General features: G+C 38.4%; 1 protein-coding gene across 21 annotated transcripts; it reads left to right on the forward strand.

Annotated features, from left to right (window-relative positions):
• The first annotated feature begins 4,420 nt into the window (after positions 1-4,420).
• On the forward strand, positions 4,421-14,913 carry muc13b (mucin 13b, cell surface associated). 21 transcript variants are annotated; one of them, XM_050060916.1, is made up of 15 exons: positions 4,422-4,534; positions 6,315-6,752; positions 7,157-7,273; positions 7,316-7,399; positions 7,442-7,591; positions 7,717-7,836; positions 8,882-8,991; positions 9,943-9,998; positions 10,125-10,279; positions 12,016-12,147; positions 12,251-12,296; positions 12,468-12,505; positions 13,206-13,293; positions 13,408-13,684; positions 13,913-14,913. In XM_050060916.1, exons 1-15 carry the CDS (start codon positions 4,480-4,482, stop codon positions 14,099-14,101), a joined length of 2,055 nt encoding a protein of 684 aa, XP_049916873.1. In that variant the 5' UTR covers positions 4,422-4,479; the 3' UTR covers positions 14,102-14,913. The 21 variants fall into 21 exon arrangements, with proteins under 21 accessions (XP_049916884.1, XP_049916885.1, XP_049916883.1 ...); XM_050060920.1 differs by having other exon boundaries at positions 7,358-7,399; XM_050060912.1 differs by having other exon boundaries at positions 7,157-7,399.
• Positions 14,914-19,484: the final 4,571 nt, after the last annotated feature.

Consider the following 19,484-nt stretch of genomic DNA (forward strand, 5'->3'; position numbering starts at 1 on the left):
CTGAGTCATCATTAAATGTCTGTGCCTGAAAACAGCCACCATGGAGGCGAAGCTCCTGGACCAACTGGTGGTACTCCCCATGATCCACCCTCTTTTTTTAGGGTCTCATGTACCCACACAGATCTCTGCTTCCCTGTGCCAAACAAACTAGTTACTGACCACCTCTCACCCTCAACCAGAGCAACCTTGGGTGATCAGGGCCTAAGGCTGCAACTCCATTTTCTTTTGTTATTCAAGTTTTTCTATTTTAAGAACATCAACAAACAAATACATAAACACAAACAGCACAGATAAACAAAAACACAGGATCATCTCTGCGGTGTTCATAACATGAATGATTCAAAAGTCCATCAGCACAGCACCAGTCCTTGTAGGAGTCATCAGGTGACCTATTCTACAAATCAAGCCTGGAAACAAACAAACAAAAGGTCCCTATGACAAAGGCAAAGTAAAAGGAGCAAAAGTCCTCTCCCTCCATCTGTGTTATAACTGTAGTTCACCAAATAAAGAAATTATAACAGTTAAGCATGGAATATGCATCCAAAAAGTTCAGCACAGTGTCTAGCTCCTATGACATGTTAAGTCCTTTTATAAAAGAAAAACACTGATTTCAGACAAGCAAATATGATTCTCTTCAGTTATGCAGATTGGCTATCATTTATTCAGATTGCAGCTCCATTTGTACAAAAATGGGGCAAAATATGTTGGATTCAAAAAATCAATTTTGCAGCCCCCCTGCAGTAACTGCGGACCCGCTAGGGGTTGTGGACCCTCTGTTGAAGATGCAGACATAAATGATGTCAGTTCACATATGTAATCTAAGAGTGTTTGTTTCTCAATGTATTGTAACTGAAAGCTTAAGGCCCTTTATTAGTGATTTAACTGGTGTTACACTAACCTTTAACAGCACCAAAAACCTTAAGTTGTCCAAAAGCCCCAAATATATTTAACAGGTGTTTAAACCGATTTCTTGTTTTGGCCTCATTAACCAACACTTATAGAAGCCAGTTATTGAACTACTTCACCTTTTGTTAAAACTCACCTTATCTTTAGGCTATTTTAGCCATTTTCCACTAACGCCCATGATGACGCTGAAGTGGCGTAAGAGTTCGGTCATGTGTTAATTTAGATATACAACTGGGATCAAAGTCAACTAGGAGGTAATATCATTTTATTGGTGCTGATCGGATGATAGCTCAGTTTCTATTGAACTTTGAAAAGAATTTTTAGACACTGCTTGAGACGTGATGTTTTAAAACGCACTTTGATTTTCCATATGTTTCAACTTTTATGTCAAGGTTCTTGTCAACCTTATTTAGCTGTTTTAACATCAATATCATATTATCTCCCATCTTATGACGTCCTTGAATCAAAGGTCACGTTGTCCTTTGTCCCACCCCGTTTTATTGGCCACCCAGTTTCCGATAAGAGCTCTAAGTGGGTTGAATCACTTTCTGAAGCAATATTTTTAGACTTTTGTCAGTGACTGCATTTGGCTTCTTGGATGCAGCTTTTTCCTGTGGTACTGTGTGAACAGTGTCGTGTTGTAATTGGGCCTGTGAAGAAATTATGTTTGTAGAAGTTGTCACAGGGTTGAATGTTGACATGTGGAACTGCCATAAATTCATAAAATGACTGGAAAGGAATTTAATCTTTGCCTCTCCTGTTTATTACGGCTCCTATAAGTAACTTATGAAGTCAGAGCCTGACATGTACAAAAAAAGTCCTATTTACTCTAGTATAAAGGAGCTGAACATTGTGATTAATGACAACCAACAGTGTTGCATGAATATTAAAAGTCCAGTGTAGGATTTAGAGGGATATATTGTCAGAATGGAATATATTGTAATAAGTATGTTTTCTTCAGTGTATATAAAAAAAATATTTGTTGTGTCTTTGTTTCCTAAGAATGAGCTGTCTATTGGGAGCGGGTCCTCGTTTATTGAGATCGCCATGTTGCACTGTCATGTTTCTACAGTAGCCCAGAACGGACAAACCAAACAATGGCTCTAGACAGGGACATACGCGTTTCACGTTGGCCACCATAGTTTGCAGCCCCGTCATGACAAGAGCATCAGAAAAGTGTGACTGTCAGGATCAAAAACAAAGGGCAGCAGGCATTAAGTTATTAAAGAAAAAAGATCAGCGCACTTTCAGCCATGGAGATGAGCTCAGCCTGGAAACATGTTTGTGACATCATTTGGTGCCACTGTGGCACACTTGATATTGCTCAATGATCATAACCTCTGTCAGTAAACTCTCCTCTGCTTTAAAGCTTCCTCCTTTTTTAAGGAAGTGATATATTTCCAAGTTTGTGTTAGCTTGATGGATGTTTTCTCTTTATGTGGGTTGACCCAGACTCTTAAGACACATTGCAAATTCATTTAACATGAGTAACCTATTCATTTATTCTTATCACTGACTCCTTACTGGCAGAGGTCATTGCTTCCTTTTGTTTCTCCTCAACTGTGGTCTGAAACCACAGTTCGTTTCGCAGTTGAGGAGAAACGAAAGGAAGCAATGAGGTGGTGTAAAGAGCAGTAACTGTATATATTAAGAAATCAACAATAAAGCACTTTAGGATTCCATGTCCGTAGCAGTTTGGTGTTGCAAAATTTAGAGTAAAATATTTGGTAAATAACAAGGTGGGAGGGATCTGAACAGGATCAGTATATTTCTATGAATATTGTGTCAATACATTTAGTCCAACCTTAGCTATGATAGGAGTCATATGATGTAGAATAAACCAGAACCCTGAACATTAAAAACAATTTTAGTGCAAAAAAATAATATAATGTGAGCTGTCCTAAATGCCCTGACACACCAAACTGGCATCAAAGAGCTAGTGGTGACAAAGGCCAACTGTTACATCACCTTACATCGCCTGTTTCTCAGCTAAAAAGTTACTCTTGAGCACACTGCAAAGAATACAGCCAACGGCCAACAAGCATGTAGGTTCTGCACCTGTGTGAGAGGAAATAACTCTCCATAGTAGTAGGTGGAGACAGTCTGCATCCATAATTATAGAACCTGGAAGACCAACAGGATGGATTCAAGATGCTAGTTAGCCAGTTAGCTACTTTTTTTTTTTTTTTTAGCATTTTTGTCTTTTATTGACGAGACAGCTGTATATTGACAATAAAGGTAGGAGAAAAGGGGGAGATGACATTCATCAAAGAGCCCCGAGTCGGAATTGAACCCCGGCTGCTGCAAAGGACTCAGTCTATTTAGGGCACACACTCCACCAGGTTAGCTCAAGGTCGCCCCGATCTTATGCCCCCTTAACTGTTGGTTTCCTCACTTCCGTTTCTCTTCTCGTGCACTCAGCTGAATTGCCAATCATAGTGATTTCACTCACCGACAGGCTCCGCTGGCTCGACACTGACAACAACATGATTGTCTGCCAAATCACAGCCGACAAGGGCAGGCTAGTGCCACTGATGCAGGAGGCATCCCAAAAACTAGGGCAACAGACACTCACTGTCAACTGACCGTTGGCGTAGTGTGTCGGGGCCCTACAAGGTCCAATATGTTTGAATGTGGAATTTCAAACTAGACATTTTGTTGGTACAGTATTTATACACCTATGAGCAAATAGATGCAAGAAAAAAATAGAAATGTACAGCATGTGTTAATCTATGTGGTACACAAATGTAATGATTAACTAATTATCAATTTCAGGTTTTTGATGGCTTCATATTATCTAATGTACCTCATGCGAAGGTTTGAGTGGTGGTGATGTTGGAGGAATGTGACCTGACCTCTGCTTTAGTTCATTTTTTTCACTAGTTACATAGCATTACTGTTAATACATTTCAAACGTTACCTTTAAGGTAATATTATCGATTTGATTATGTCATGTACGGTAGCATCAATTCATAACCTCCCTTGAGTGGCCACCCCAGTCAATGAACTACATCCATTGTGACTTTAAGGTTGGCCCACGGATAAAATTAGTGGGGCACCCTGTCGGGTTTTCTAAAAGCAATGAGGATGTTATTTTAACATCTTCTCTAGTGTAATTTTAAGAGGGTTTCTATGATTTAGTAAGCAGTTGCTGAGATAATCTTACACTATACAGATCACTTGTCAAACAAACAGCATGGTTAGCTCTTCTTTTCTTTGGATTTTGCTTTGATGAAATTTGTCTGAGGTAGTGTTTACGATGACTGTAATCACCCCTGTCTCAGCCTTTATGCAGCTCTTAAATCTGAAACTCTTTCTGGACATAAAAACAAAGAAACTGACAGAGATAGATCTATGTCATGGGAGATAAATGATTAGATAGACAGGGAAAGTGGGCCCTCCGAGTCTCTTCTGGGCGTGAAATGTACTTTAGCACTTAGTGCCGCCCCCGGAGGAGTGGCTAATGATTAAAACTGCCAGCGGAGTACACCTGAGCCCCTAAAGTCTCGTCCACTCGTAGCCCTCTCTAGCTTTCTTTCTCGTGGTGAAGTTTTGCCTCTAATTTATTTTACAATGGCTCGAGAATTCAAACTCCTCTGTGTCCTTGGGCTAGTTGCAACCTGTGTTGGTAAGTTTTTTTTTGTCATTAACTTTAATCCTAAAACATTTTTTAAAGTTTAAAGTTTGTCTGTAAATGAAATAGCACAGATGATCACAGGTTAAATTATCAGGTAAACTCTAGAGTTAAAAGGAAATTTTCTGTCTTTCGGTCAATTTATATTGATTATTCTTACAGTGTCACTGGATTTTAGATTTGAATAAGCCACTTCATACCCAAAGCAAAGATATTTTCACCACACAGCTGACTATAAATATTTTTTAATTAAATAGTAGATATAAAGATGCTTTATTTATCACATTGCATGGCTTATTATATCTCAATCCAGTGATACCTGTGTGAAATGGAAAGCTACAATTGATGATGATTTGCTTTGTGCATGTATTTACCAGTGCATCCATTCTCTCAACAGCCTGTTGTCACACTTTATGTGTTTGCCTCAGTTTTACACAGGTGCTTCTAGCTTGGAGTAACAACCTTTTTTTTTTTTTTTTACCTCAGGGTTGGTTTGGTGCAGACACAATAAAATGTAAATATTTAACTACTCTGTCGATGCAGACAGTTTGACTTTATCTTATGATCCTGTTGTTAACCTTCCTTTAGAAGTCTATTCCAGTCAAGGAAGTATCTTTGTACCACTTAGACTCTCCAGTCTGGTTAATGCTTTACATTTGAAACGTAAATTAGCTTTAAATGAGCTTTATGGTGCAGATGAAGGACCTGTTATTTTTAATCGACCTATTTAGTGTGAAAGACTTTATTTGGCCCTTGTTTTGTATTCAATTTGCATACATGAAGGAAATATTTACCGAGTTGTATTTCAACTTATGTCTTTGATATATTTTCATTAAGGCATTTCCTTACATTCTCAGTATAAATATGTTATATTGCTCAAAAATACTTCATCCTTTGTTTGGGTGTAATTTAGAGTAGACTTTTTTTGTACTAATAAAACTGCCGTTACTGAACTGAGACTGTCCTATCTGAGAGCCTTAATTTCTTCTAAATCCCTGTTCATACCACAGTATGATATTTTTTTAGACCGATATGTCAATGCCACCAATTCACTGTCTCAGCTTCAGTATATGCAACGCTGGATGGTGTCACCAGTACCTATTGATTCCATTAAACAAATGATCTAGTGATTATGACATTTACTTTAATAACAATGAAACCAATTAGTCTTGGGAATGTTACTTTTGAAATGTAATGGGTGATAGATTAGTCTTTACCCTGTTAAATGTGTAATAAGTAAAGTAACTATTTAAATAACTCTATCAAAGTAGTATTACATTACTTTTTGATTGATTTTACTTTTCTGACGTAACTGATTGCAGTTACATTAACCAGATGCTTCCTTAGGTTTGACATGAGTATTTCAACGCTGACAGCAGTTTCACTGCTATTAAACAAGTATTGTGCAGTAATGTCAGAGCCCTTCTCTGATTTCAGAAGCAAAATATTGTTAATTATCCAGCACGGCAAGGCATTCTTATCCACTGTCATGACCACACGTCGTGTGGTTGGCTGGTTGCATATTTCATCATGACACTGGCTGGCATATGCTTTATACACGCTTTTTTCCAACTGATAAATTAATATCTTTTACTCCTGTAACCTTTGCCATCTCATAGATAATCATGCCTGACTTGTTAAATTGATCTTTCCTGGGAGGGTTGCTTTTCTTTGTTGTTTAATTTGTTGGAATTTTAGTGATAACTGACAGGTTATTGTTTACTGATTGCTATATTGTGCTGCTTTAACTACAATGGTCCAACTACTACCACAGTTGCTACAACTACAGAAGCTGTGCCTACTACAACTGCAGCGCCTACAACAACTACAGAAGCACCAACTACTACAATTACAGTGCCTACAACAACTACAGAAGCACCAACTACTACAACTGCAGCGCCCACAGCAACTACAGAAGCACCAACTACTACAACTGAAGCTCCTACAACAACTACAGAAGCACCAACTACTACAACTGAAGCGCCTACAACAACTACAGCAGGTCCAACTACTACAACTGAAGCGCCTACAACAACTACAGAAGCACCAACTACTACAACTGAAGCTCCTACAACAACTACAGAAGCACCAACTACTACCACTGAAGCGCCTACAACAACTACAGAAGGTCCGACCACTACCACTGAAGCGCCTACAACAACTACAGCAGGTCCAACTACTACAACTGAAGCACCTACAACAACTACAGCAGGTCCGACTACTACAACTACACCGCCTACAACAATTACAGCAGTAGTTCATACTGTATCATGAAGCTGTATATAATTTAATCACAGGGTATTTCAATATGACGCTGGCTGGCATTTGCTTTTGGGAATTATTTTACGGGGATATTGCTATAACTTTACAATGAAGCTGGTTGATTGTGAAAAACATTCTCGCTTTTTTCACAACCGATAAATTATTATCTTTTACTCCTGTAACCTTTGCCATCTCATAGATAATCATGCCTGACTTGTTAAATTGATCTTTCCTGGGAGAGTTGATTTTCTTTGTTGTTTAATTTGTTGGAATTTCAATGATAACTGACAGGTTATTGTTTACTAATTGCTATATTGTGCTGTTTTAACTACAATGGTCCAACTACTACCACAGTTGCGACTACTACATCTCCAACAACTACAGCAAGTCCAACTACTACAACTGAAGTGGCCCCAACAACTACAGCAGGTCCAACTACTACAACTGAAGTGGTCCCAACAACTACAGCAGGTCCAACTACTACAACTGAAGTGGCCCCAACAACTACAGCAGGTCAAACTACTACAACTGAAGTGGTCCCAACAACTACAACAGGTCCAACCACTACAACTGAAGTGGTCCCAACAACTACAGCAGGTCCAACTACTACAACTGAAGCGGGCAAAACAACTACAGCAGGTCCAACTACTACACCTGAAGCGGGCAAAACAACTACAGCAGGTCCAACTACCACAACTGAAGCGGGCAAAACAACTACAGCAGGTCCAACTACCACAACTGAAGCAGTCAAAACAACTACAGCAGTTCCTACAACCACAAAGCCTCCAGGTCATTCCACATATGTCCAAAGACTGTAATTTCCTTTGTCTCTAACATGCCATTGTTTATAGATGCTCACACAAAGCTGTAAATGCTCATTTTGATGTGTTTTTCTTTTTCCTTTGACTTTAAAGGCCCTTGTTACGGAAGCCCATGTGGTGATGGGAGCACCTGCCTGCCTCGTCACAATGAAACCTTTGTATGCTCATGTTTGGCTGGTAACTACAATTATGGCAGCGGCACATGTGAGAGTGGTAAGTGTGCATAACACCTTTATGAGGTTGTCACTCCATGAGAAAGTGACTTAATGAATTACAATACGCAAGTGTAGGCTTTCATGTTTCAGTGGGATGTAGGAGGACCTGGTTAGTTGATTATTTATAATTGGCTCAGATTCATTGGAGTCTGGTAGTGTCAGGTCCGTCAAAAATGATAAGCACCGATAAGATAAGATAAGATAAGAGGATAAGATAAAGGAAGAAAATGATTAATCCCAAAAAACATGCTTGTGTCAGAGAAGGGTCAAAAATGACAGCAACGTAAGACTAGAAACCATAGAGTAACATTTGTAAAGTGTAGAGTAAAGCTAATACAAGTGCCTAACAGAGTAACAACAAAAAGTAAAACACATTTAGTAAAGTAAGTAAACTAAGATAAAACTAGAATAGATGAGTAATGTGCATAATACTGATAAAGTAATAAGTAATATTGCAAGATATTGAAAAAGTAATAATGAACATGACATTGAAGACTGTCGTTAAGATGACCAGTGCTCAGTCAATCAATTCAGTTAGATTAGAAGTAAATATGTATTAACAGGAGGCCGTTAACTTAGTTTAGCTTTGCTTGGCAGAAACACTGGAAACAGGCGGAAACAGCTAACCTGGCTCTGTGAAAATGTAACAAAATCCATTTACTTGCACTGCTAAATTAATTTATTATATTTTGATTGTTTAATCTGCCAAAATAAAGGTGTAAGAACAAATAGTTGGAATTTGAAGGACTACATCTTGCACAGGAACAGTGACTTCATGATTCCTGTCATTACTGTGAGGCTGCTGGGCAAGCAGGGGAGATTTCATGCTAGCAGTTCACCCGTTTCCAGTCTAAATGCTAAGCTAACTGGCTGCTGGATGTAGCCTTTAATTGTTGGGCAGACATGAGAGTGGGTTTATCTTCTCATCTCACCCTCTGCAAGAAAGCGAATAAGCGTATTTCCAAAATTGTGGATTTATTCTTTTAAATAAATGGTTATGTCAAGAGTGGACATAAAACTAAGATTATATTTTCCTGTTTTAGCTAAAGTTTTCCCCGGACAACTAAGCCTGTCTAAATTACCATACGATAAAGCTATGGCTAACTCGACATCAGAAGCATTTCAAGACGTCGCGCAACAAATTTATGCAGAGGTAAGCAGTAATTTCTATTTTATGTGGCTTTTTTTCAGTTTTGTAAATGCCTTTCAGGAAACTTACATCCATTGCTTGTATGTTTTTTCTTTAAATATCCCTCATCCACTTTGCTAGGAGGCCTCACTCAGAGACTACGAGTCTCTAACGCAGCTGTCAATTATATCCATCATTGCCTGTTAATTGTAGTCAAACTGTCAAGCTAGTTAGCACTGATCAAATATGAATCAAGATTCGGTTACTGCAAGCATATTTTTGTGTACTGTTTAGCTGTAAAATGTTTGGTACATCGGTCGTTTGTATACAACATGGCAGCCAGGTCACAAACTCATTTTAAAGCCTTAACAGTACACTTAAATATGTTTTTGGAAACATTTGAGGTGAAAAATAGGCAATGCAGTAACAGAATCTTGATTCATATTTGATTTGCACTGCCTAGCTTGACAGTTTGACTAAATGTCACTAACAGTGATCGATGTGATTGGCATGATTGACGGCTGCTTTGGGGACTTGTTTTTGGTGCGCCATGGTCAATTCTAGCGAATGACATTAGAGGCAATAGGAAGAGGAGGATGGACATGATTTTTTTTCACAGACTGTCTCGTGTGCTTCTTTCAGGATAAAGTTTTGGCAGCAAAATTTCAGTATATATGACACAAAATTATTTTCAGAAAAGTTACCAACGCTGGCTTTAAAGACAATAATATTTTTGATGAAAAAAAAAAATACCATAAAGAACTGTTTCTGGAGTTCACTTACAACAGTGATTTGAGTCACCTGTGCCATGGAAAGGTTTTAAACCTGATGCAAGTTCAGAATGAATGTACTATGTTGCTACACTCTATCCACAACAAAAAAATCACAGGAGTAAACCTAATCTAAATGTGCTGTGCATTCCCAATCTAATGATGGCCTAAACTACATGTTGTTGTTTTTTTCTTTTTAACACAGATGTCAGAAGTTTTCAGTGAAGATGGTTACTCTAATTGTACAGTACTGAAGCTTCAGTAAGTCAGAGTTACATTTGACTGTCTGTTTATCTTGAACCATACTTGCAACAGTACACGTATAGCAGACTACACTTAGTAACTGCAGAATATAATCCCTATTAATTGTGACCTTTGTCTTTATAGGCCCATTGCAGCTGCTAAATTATGGTCACGGTCAGAGCCTGGAATCCTTGCAACTGTGGAGATCATCTTCAAAGCTAATGTTCCCATCAACGAATCAGCCATTGGACAGATGCTGGCTGCAGCGGGTGGTGTACTGAAAGATTCCAATTTCACTGGTATGTTTATCTTTAACTATATGTCCATTCTTTATGTAGTTTGATGGTGAGTTTAATCTAAATAATATACAAGATGTAGATTTGTTTTCAGGTAGAACATAATTGAAGAGTTTTATTTAAGGCTGTGCGCTACGTCCACAGTCCTGTCTGAAATAAGGTAACTAATGTAAAATGTATCCTTTACAAATGGTTTTGTTTTGTCCTTTCAAACATTTTTGTTTGTAGATGTTGCTATTAGGGCTTTGAAATGCAGAACTACCTACTGCTGTGATGTTTTATGAACTACACCAACTTTGGGGTTATTCTGGCCCAGTGATCATATCACTTACTGTAATTAAACAAGTTCTCTTACAGTATTTGATGAGAGGATTGACATCAAAATGTTCTTAGTGTTTCTATGAGATAGTACAGTAGCATAGTGATGTTTAGTGTTTTTCTATGATGCAGTTTTCCTGTTATTACTGTAATAAATTGCAACAACTAGTGTTTTTACAAAGCCTGTTTAGGGAATTCTGAATTTCGGGGCTGCAGCCGGCTTTTGTGCACCATCAATATATGTCCTCTAAAAGTGCTTATTTTGCCACTGACAGGGACAAGTTATCATTCTGAGTGTCTGACAACATTTTGGAAAGGATCCCAACAGAGATAGACCTTTTTGTCAAACCAAAAACAGCCCTGAAATCATTGTCAAACTGACCCGACACCATTTAAATAAACCATAATGTTATAATTTTAAACACACTTCATTCACAGTCAACAGAAACAAATAATTAAATCAATTGATTTTACAGGCCACTTGATACAATTTGTTGCAATAACAATAAAGTGAGATTGGGGTAAGTGAAGCAAGTCACTGAAAATTAGATCTTAAAATAGATGTTGACAAAGTTCTCTTTTTGGGAAAGAATTTGCAGCTGGAAAGGGTGATAAATTGCAATATATGTTATGGCAATACTCAAAATCTTAAAATCGCAATAATGCTGTATCATGATTTAAGTAAAGTGATAATATTGTATCATGGGGCCTCTGGTGATTTCCACCCCCACTTAATCCACCTTGTTAGATGTGAAAATAGGCTGGCTCTATACACGCTAAAATGAATGTTTGTCTGGAGGGTTTGGCAATGGTGCTTTCAGAGCTTTTTCTGGTTCAACAAAAAAGGATCTAGGTCTATCTCTGTGGGGATCCTTTCCATAATGTCTTCAGACATTTAAAATAATACTAATCTGAGCCTGTCAGTGGCAACAACAAGCACATTCAGCAGATGTAAACTGACGATGCAAACTTTCCGTAGGTTGTTACATTGCACTGGCACGGCTGCCAGCACTCTCACTCAGTGTTGTTCCTTTTAGTCACTTCAGCCGCAAAAACATGGGAATACATGGTCCAGGTTGAAAAATACCAAAGTTACCCTATAAGTATGAGTATAGCAGCGTGTGGCAAGGCTTAAGATAATTGGCGACACTTCTAAAACATTGGTGTACCGTTTTTCTGCCAAAGTGCTGAAAAGTTTATCCGTGTATTTTCAGGCCATCCATTATTGCACTTATAGTGACCTTTGCACAGTGTACAGAGTATAATTCAGCTAATGAGTAATAATGTCTTACTGATAATGATATTACTGCTGTCAGCATTCTGACCACAGTTCAGATCATGTAGTTATTTTTTATTTTGTACCAAGGTACTGATTTGAGTTAGGTGTACTGACTATCTTCTTTTGTTTTCTTTATTTAAAGCTTCAAACCTGTGTGATGAGAAGAAGCCCTGTGATGCAGATACTGCGGAATGCATCAAAGAAGATGGATCTTTTAGCTGTAAATGTATGGAAAACTACGTCAAGACGGACTTTAGTAACCGCATGTGCATTGGTAAGGGCATTTAGTGAGTGGGAGTGATTAAGTGTCTGTGTGTTGTATAATAACAGTTCTTTATCTATACTATAAACAACCTAATTTTTTTCTACTTTTGCAGCTTGTCCCAGCGGTAAAAAAGCTCAGGGCTCCGAAAAATGTGTAGAGTAAGTGTTTAAATGTTATGGCATGTTCTGAAAAATGTAACAGTTTGTATCGATCAAATTAATTTTCAACAATGTTTCATGCAAATAATAGTGAGGCGAGAAAGTCTGAGAATATGACCAGAGCTTGGGTGTAAATGAAATTGTAAAATGAACCATTTTTTTGTCTTTCAGTTGTCCGTTCGGTTATTCTGGCTTTAACTGCAATGAATGTGAGTATAAAGCATGTGTTTGACAGTAAAGGCAAAGACAACAGCATCAAAATGACATAATGATAATGTTTGTTTTATTTTAACAAACCAATAAACATAAGAAATTGATACAAACTTGTTGACAACACATTTAAAAAAAATCAGTTATGCTACTCCATGAAGATAGTAAGTAACTTAAGCTACTGATACAAATCTTCAATCCACTACTTCCTAAAATCATGTTCATATGCAACTCATGGCAAGTGCAATATATGTCTTGGGGAAACATAATCCTGATAATGATTTCAACACATTAGATATTAGAAAATTGATATTCCATTAATATCTGTGCATGGTTGTGCACTTCAAGGGCAACAGAAGTGCACACAGAGGTTGTTTATGCATATATTTAATTTGTATGCCAACTGCATGTTATTGAGCAGATATGTATAGAGGCAACATCATTTCAGTGCTAAAAGAGGGCAAGGAGTTTGTGTGCAAGCCTTCTACAATATTTTAAAATGCCGACTAAAGTGACGTCACGTGAGGAATTTTAAAATGCTTTCACATGAGACCTGTAAAGCGACTTTGATGTTTGAAATCTGTGAAGTTGATTACTTTGACTTTGGTTTTTCTTTGTTGTGAAACACATAATCGATTTTGTAAGTCATTTGAATTGCTTAGCCTCGTTATTGATGTCCCTGTCATTGTGTTTTGTTAGCATGGAAGCTGTCACTGGTAATCGTCGGTTCCGTGTTGGGGGGACTGCTGCTCATCACAGTCATTCTTCTGCCTATTGTGGCATGCAAGTGAGTTTCTCATCTGTTTACTCACCTACGCCATGTTTCTCTCTAACTCAGGCTACACATTAGCCTCTATGTAACCCAGTACGAGTTATGTATACTTTTGTTTTATCTTGTTAGATCCTCAAAGAAGAGCTCCAAGAAGGACAAAAATGCAGACACTGGGAAGTCTTACGTCAGCCACCCTCAAGACAAGAAACCATTGGTTAACAGCAGCTTAGGCAACAGCCAGGCAGCCTCGTTTAATGGGTCAGCCAACGGCCTGTCAGCCTTCACCAATGCTGGGGTGCCCAGGATCCCACGGGCCACAACCAACAACAGCTGGGACAGCAGGACCAACCTGGAGATGACTCAGAGCAACAAGCGGCAAAACCTGGCACCAGTGGGGAGGAACCCAGTGAGTATGCCTCTGTGTGGGTTTGGTGTATAAAGAGGAAGTAAGTCCTACACACTGGACCTTTAAAGAAGTATAAAATGTAAAGGTATTTCCTAAAAGGGTTTCAGTTAATGGAAGAGAAAGAGCTAAAGAGAAATTCAAATATTTAGCAGGGTAAGAGAAGAGGATGTGGGATGAACATGCTCGGTTTTGCAATTCTCTCATTAAGAAATTCTCTTTTCATTGTAGCGGCTCTACGACGACCATAATGACATGAACCCATATGCTCAGGCTCGACCCCAGAACGGCCTCTACGCTCAGTCTCGACCCCAGAACAACCCCTATGCCCAGACTCGACCTCAGATCAACCCGTACACTCAGAACCAAGGCCACAGCAACCCTTACTACGTGCACGATGATGGAAGAAGGTTCAATTAAAGAGGAACCACAGAAGTTTACTCTACATTGACATTTAACCAGATCAAAAACTTGGTGTTGGAAACACCTCCCCCACCCCCAAATAACTGTGCACCTTTAATATCCTATATGAGGTTATGAGGAGTTGTATAAACAGAAGCACAGCGGTTGGCTGAAGAAATGTGTAATAGTATAAAGTCTATGCTGACCAGCTGTGAGCTGTCATGAATCATTCCTGTCTTTCCTTGACTAATCTTTGTAAAAGTTGGGGACGTGAATATGCTGTTGGTCTTTTCAAAGGTTTCTCAATATTTTTATTCTCAGTCAATTAAAGTATTACTCACTTAAGAATGTCTGATTAAATAGCATTGAAGCCAAGAAATGACTTGCTGTTTAATATCATTCTCTTGCCGTGTTAATATCTGGCTCGTCTATGAATTTACAAGTGATCATGTGTATGTAAAATGTGTTTAAGGGTTTATATAATGAGTCACGATTTACTCAGGTTTTGCAAATGAGACGAGCATTTTTTGTTGTTCTAATAAAATGTAGTGAGCATTTCTTCAAATTATGGTGATAGGTCCCCCTATGTATTTCAGTATAATTTGTGTAAAATGTTTACTCTACATTGAAATTGCTTGATGTTCTATTTTGTATAACAGAGTATATTTTGTTTATTTGTAACCACTTTTATGTTTGATTGATACCCAAAGGTTATTCAACATATTTAAAATTAAAACAGTACTTGGAAATATTTTACTACTTATTTTATTGCATTAGTGTGTCTCTGTCACTCATACTTTTTATATGATATTTGATTCATTTTAACCATAAAAAAGTTATGACATACAGTTAATATATTAAAAAGTATTTTAACTTTAGCATTGCTTTCCTGTCGACTTTTGTCCTCTTGTTTGATTATTTATAAAGCAGCAAGTATAAATTATCACTGTGTCACAGCTTTTTAGCTTCGATCCAACTATTACAGCACGTTTTACACTTCTTTTTGAAATACATGTTCAATAAACATTTATATTAAAATATACCTCATTTTTTAGTTTAAAAAAACAACAAAGAGGCAAAATTATGAATCATTTTGACTGTAGTTAAGATCAGAGGAACATGTGTTGGTAGATTATCACACAGTGGTACATGTCACAGTTTAGCCAGGATACTATTTTGAAACTTTTTCAAATATTTAATAGCGACATAATGACATCTGTTGTCTTCCTGGTTTGACTGTTTATGAAGCATAAAGTATAAATCATCACCCAATGCTGTGGTACAACATTTAAGACAACTTAATTCCAAGTCATTGCCAAAAGTTTTACTTTATTTCGCAATTTATGGTAAAGAAACCTAATTTCATGAAATTCTACCACTGTTTTTTTTTTTTTTTTTGTTAGTAAAATCAGACGAAATTTGTAGTTATTTTGGATTACGACAGATTATGTCAGATATTCACCAGGATATCCCCTGGTCAGAACTGACTGATGCAAGAAAAAACTTTTCATTTACAAAGAATGTTCAACATTTATTTCTCTAACTTAAAACTTTAGTTTCAACTTTTCAGAACTTCAAGGAGGAACAACACTTAAATTGAGAATTCTGTAGTCTTTCAATAAAAAACGTTACATTTAAGGCCACTGAGGGGTAAACAGGGAGAACGTGTTCGGACACATGTTCTGGGCAACAACAATAAACCAATGTCCAATTCATCTGCTTTCTTTGTGTGTGGTGACCCATTTAGTTTGACACGTGCTCACCTTCACACAGGTAAAACATTGTACCAACAACAACAAATTCCAATGTGTTATTTCCATGACCTAGGAAATCAATTAAATCAATATTTGCAAACAGGACCTCACTCAAGCCAGAAACCAGAGAAGTAAGTCTTAAACTTGTGATGGTATATGGTGTGAAGTCTGGAGCTGCTCCATAGACAATGAATGGGAGCCTCATATTGTAGAGCCACATACGGTTTTCATTCTTTTATACCCAGAAAAGCTTTATTCTATTGTATTGTTCTCAGTTCTGAGACAGAAAATATACCCATATACTCAAAACATTCTCCTAGGTTCTCTCTGTGACATCTAGAACATCTTTCTCAGTTCACTGACTGTGGAGAAGCTTCAGACTACATACCCTTTCACGTCACAAAGTGATTATCCATTTGACTTGCGAAGACCTAGTATAGAATCGTCCATGTTATTTTGGGGCAAGTACATGTCCCATATTTCTTCTTTAAGATATTTTTTGGGGCTCTTTGCCTTTATTTGATAGGACAGTTATAGCATGAGGATAGACGAAAGAGGGGGATGACATGCAGCAAGGTGCCATGGGTTGAAATCGAACCTGCAGCTGCTGCGACAAGGACACGGCCTTTGAACATGGGGCACCTACTCTACCAGCTAGTGAGCAAGTGGGCACCCCAGTAACTCATATCTCTGATATAATAAAAAATTTTAACGGGTCAAATTTGACCAGAGGATGACAGGAATGTTGAAATAAAGAAAAACTTTCCATGACTTTACAAATACTTTATCATGAATTCTTTAAAATATTTAACTATTTAGTTATCTCCATTATTAAACAACTCACCAATATTGTCATATAGTTATTATAATTAATTGTTTCTGTCAAGTCCAATATATTAGGCTACTCTATAGTGCCCATACCATTTTTGAGGTGGTAGTTGCAGTTTGCACTGCTGTCCTTTCTTATCCTGCCACTGGAGGGCGCCAAAGTTTAACTTACACAAACAGTTGCGCTGGTGATGAAGACAAGGTCGAGATACCAAAGGTTGCATTATGCCTTGTGTCCACAGGATTTAGTTGCCTGTCCCAGTATATGTGTTTTTTTAAGACTGATTGTCATCAGAGTCTACTGTTGTGCTTTGGTGACAAAAAAAGTAGTGGGTAACACCTCTGTCAAGAATAAGTATATCATTTCATATCACTGATCTACAGTGTTGATGGGATTTGAGTTGATAGCAGTTTAAAAATATGTGTCATTTTACAAGCATTGTAACAAATGTAACCTCTCACTAACATGGAATAACAAAGAGACAGTGACTAAAAGTACAGCAGGTGTATCAGTCGGAAAATCGGATGATGTTTAAGCTTCAGTGACTGGGAACACATGGCTGTAAGGAACAAATAATCTGCCTTGTAAGAAGTTAACATCTGATTTGTTGAGCTGATATACCCCTGTCCAGAGTAGATGGTCCAAATATTAAATAGCTGTAACTGTAGCTTCAGTGGAGTTTTGTTTCACTCCACTGAGAAGGATAAATGTGACAGAAAAGGGTTTTCAAAATGGCTTTCACTCACGCAGCATTAACCACTTGTAGATGCTTGTCACTTCTCGTTTTTGTTGCAAAGCAATATTCCTTTGTGCAATAAACTAATTAAGCAGATTTACACTGACAAGGTCACAGGCTGTAAAATGCAATAAAGAAGCTGGTAGAAGCTGCCAGTATTCAGTTTGTTTGATCATTGTAACTATGATAATGTTTTAATGATGTGGCAATGATTTGATATGAACATGCCACATGCAGCTCCTTAATGCTAATGATAATCTTTTGTTTTGTTAAAACAGGGTTGAATCATAGACCATGACCATATCCATTTTTATGAATTGAATTAAATCAGTGTAAAGATAATCTATTATTGCTATTGTACACCATCCCCTTCTACACTGATCGAACAACTCTCCCAACTGTTTCAGAATGCCAGTGAAGAGCTCCAGCTGATACAAAGCTCAAGGACACCCAGCACACAACTCATTAAGGATACCGTCACACACAGAGCTTGCATCAGCAAGACCTTGCTGCCAAGAAAAGTCACGCTGTGGTGCTTCCAGTTTGGCATAGCTACTAAGATTCATTTGGCATTTAAATGTGAACGAAATCCCCATCAACAAAGTGGCAAAGCTGGGAAGACTGATCAGCTAACGTGAAACAGTGACTTGTAGTGGTGTACTATGAGGTCGATGAGTAGGTTACTGAGGAGGAAGAGGATATTGTCTCCCATACATTCTAATGGCTTTTTTGGCTGATAGGTGGGGGTACTGTAAACAGCCAGAGAAAAACGGTGGCTATTCCCTGTTTATATCCTCGACTACATCACTGGTGGCTTGGATGCTTAAATCATGTCAGGCTCACATTGGAATTGCCGATTTCATGTTTTACGGAAGAATACAAATGCACCAAAGCAAGGTTGACCATGACACTCACTGAATCCAAAGAGGCTGGACCTAATCTGAAGCCATTACGAGTGCTGATGTGACTGGCCAAATCCAACGTGGTAGAGCTGGTCTTGAGTCAGGCTAATCCCAAAAGCTCCTCAATGGCACAAGGCTACATCTATATAGAAGAGACTTCTCTTAGTGGAGGAGGTGAGAAGACAGGAGGAACAGAGCGACATGCCAAGTCTCTCAATGGCAAAGCAGGGCCAATAGACTAACTGGGAGAGCCTGGGGAAAAGAGGGAACTCAGCGGTGTGACAACTGGCAGATAGAGGGATTTCGGCTAAGTTTCATCATTAAAGCCACTTATGACCTACTACCCACACCCCAGGACCAGGAGCAGTGGTTCGGAGAAGACCCCACTAGCCCCCTTTGGGTGTTACACTTGGCGTCAAAACTAAATTCTCATACAGCTGGCATCAGTCTTGAAATAGAGCTGAACCACCACAAATGCTTTCCTGCAGACATCAACAGAAAATGTCCACTTCACACCATTTGTACAAGCAGGCCAACCCCAAAGCATCTTGTACCCTCAAAGGATGCGAGCACTCTGCAGACTGCTCGGGATTGGAAAGTGGACATGGACCTGGAGAAAAAGCTTGTGTTTCCCCCAGACACTGTGGCTCCAACATTCTGGCCAGACATGATCCTGTGGTCCACAACAGCCAAGCTGGCATACATATGGAAAATGACGAAGTACTCTGAACTGACAACTGAAACTGCCCAGAATGGCTAGAAGACCAAGGGTCTCCCTGTAGAGGTGGAATGCAGAGGATTTGTTGCTACACCTACGACCAGTCTGTTGAAGAACGTGAGGGTAAGGGATCATTCCCTCCTTATCACTTTATTGACCATAAAGTCTTTGTCAAATGCAACAGAAAAAAAACAGTAATTGTCTTTGGATTAAAAGGAAGGACAACAACTGGACAGCAAGATGAAGACAGGAGGGTATCAAACTTAAGGAGGTGTACCTGAGATGCCATTTGAGACCTCTGGAGATGTTGTGGGCCTATGAATGAATTGTCAAAGAAGGGTGCGCACCTGGGGTCTCACTTATAAAATAATGTGTAGGATCCATACTAAAATGTACTTAAGGAGAAAAGCCAAAAATGGCGTGTGCCAAAATTGGTCAGCAATTTATACAATCAGGCATCCA

This window comes from Epinephelus moara, chromosome 13 (genome assembly GCF_006386435.1).
Source record: "Epinephelus moara isolate mb chromosome 13, YSFRI_EMoa_1.0, whole genome shotgun sequence".
Lineage (NCBI taxonomy): Eukaryota > Metazoa > Chordata > Actinopteri > Perciformes > Serranidae > Epinephelus > Epinephelus moara.

Bases quoted from the DNA above. Each gene is read 5' to 3' on its own strand.
- muc13b (XM_050060907.1), top strand. From the start codon at position 4,480: ATGGCTCGAGAATTCAAACTCCTCTGTGTCCTTGGGCTAGTTGCAACC. The intron at 13,294-13,407 runs GTGAGTTTCTCA...TTATCTTGTTAG, and splicing joins CTGCCTATTGTGGCATGCAA to ATCCTCAAAGAAGAGCTCCA. The intron at 13,685-13,912 runs GTGAGTATGCCT...TTTTCATTGTAG, and splicing joins CACCAGTGGGGAGGAACCCA to CGGCTCTACGACGACCATAA.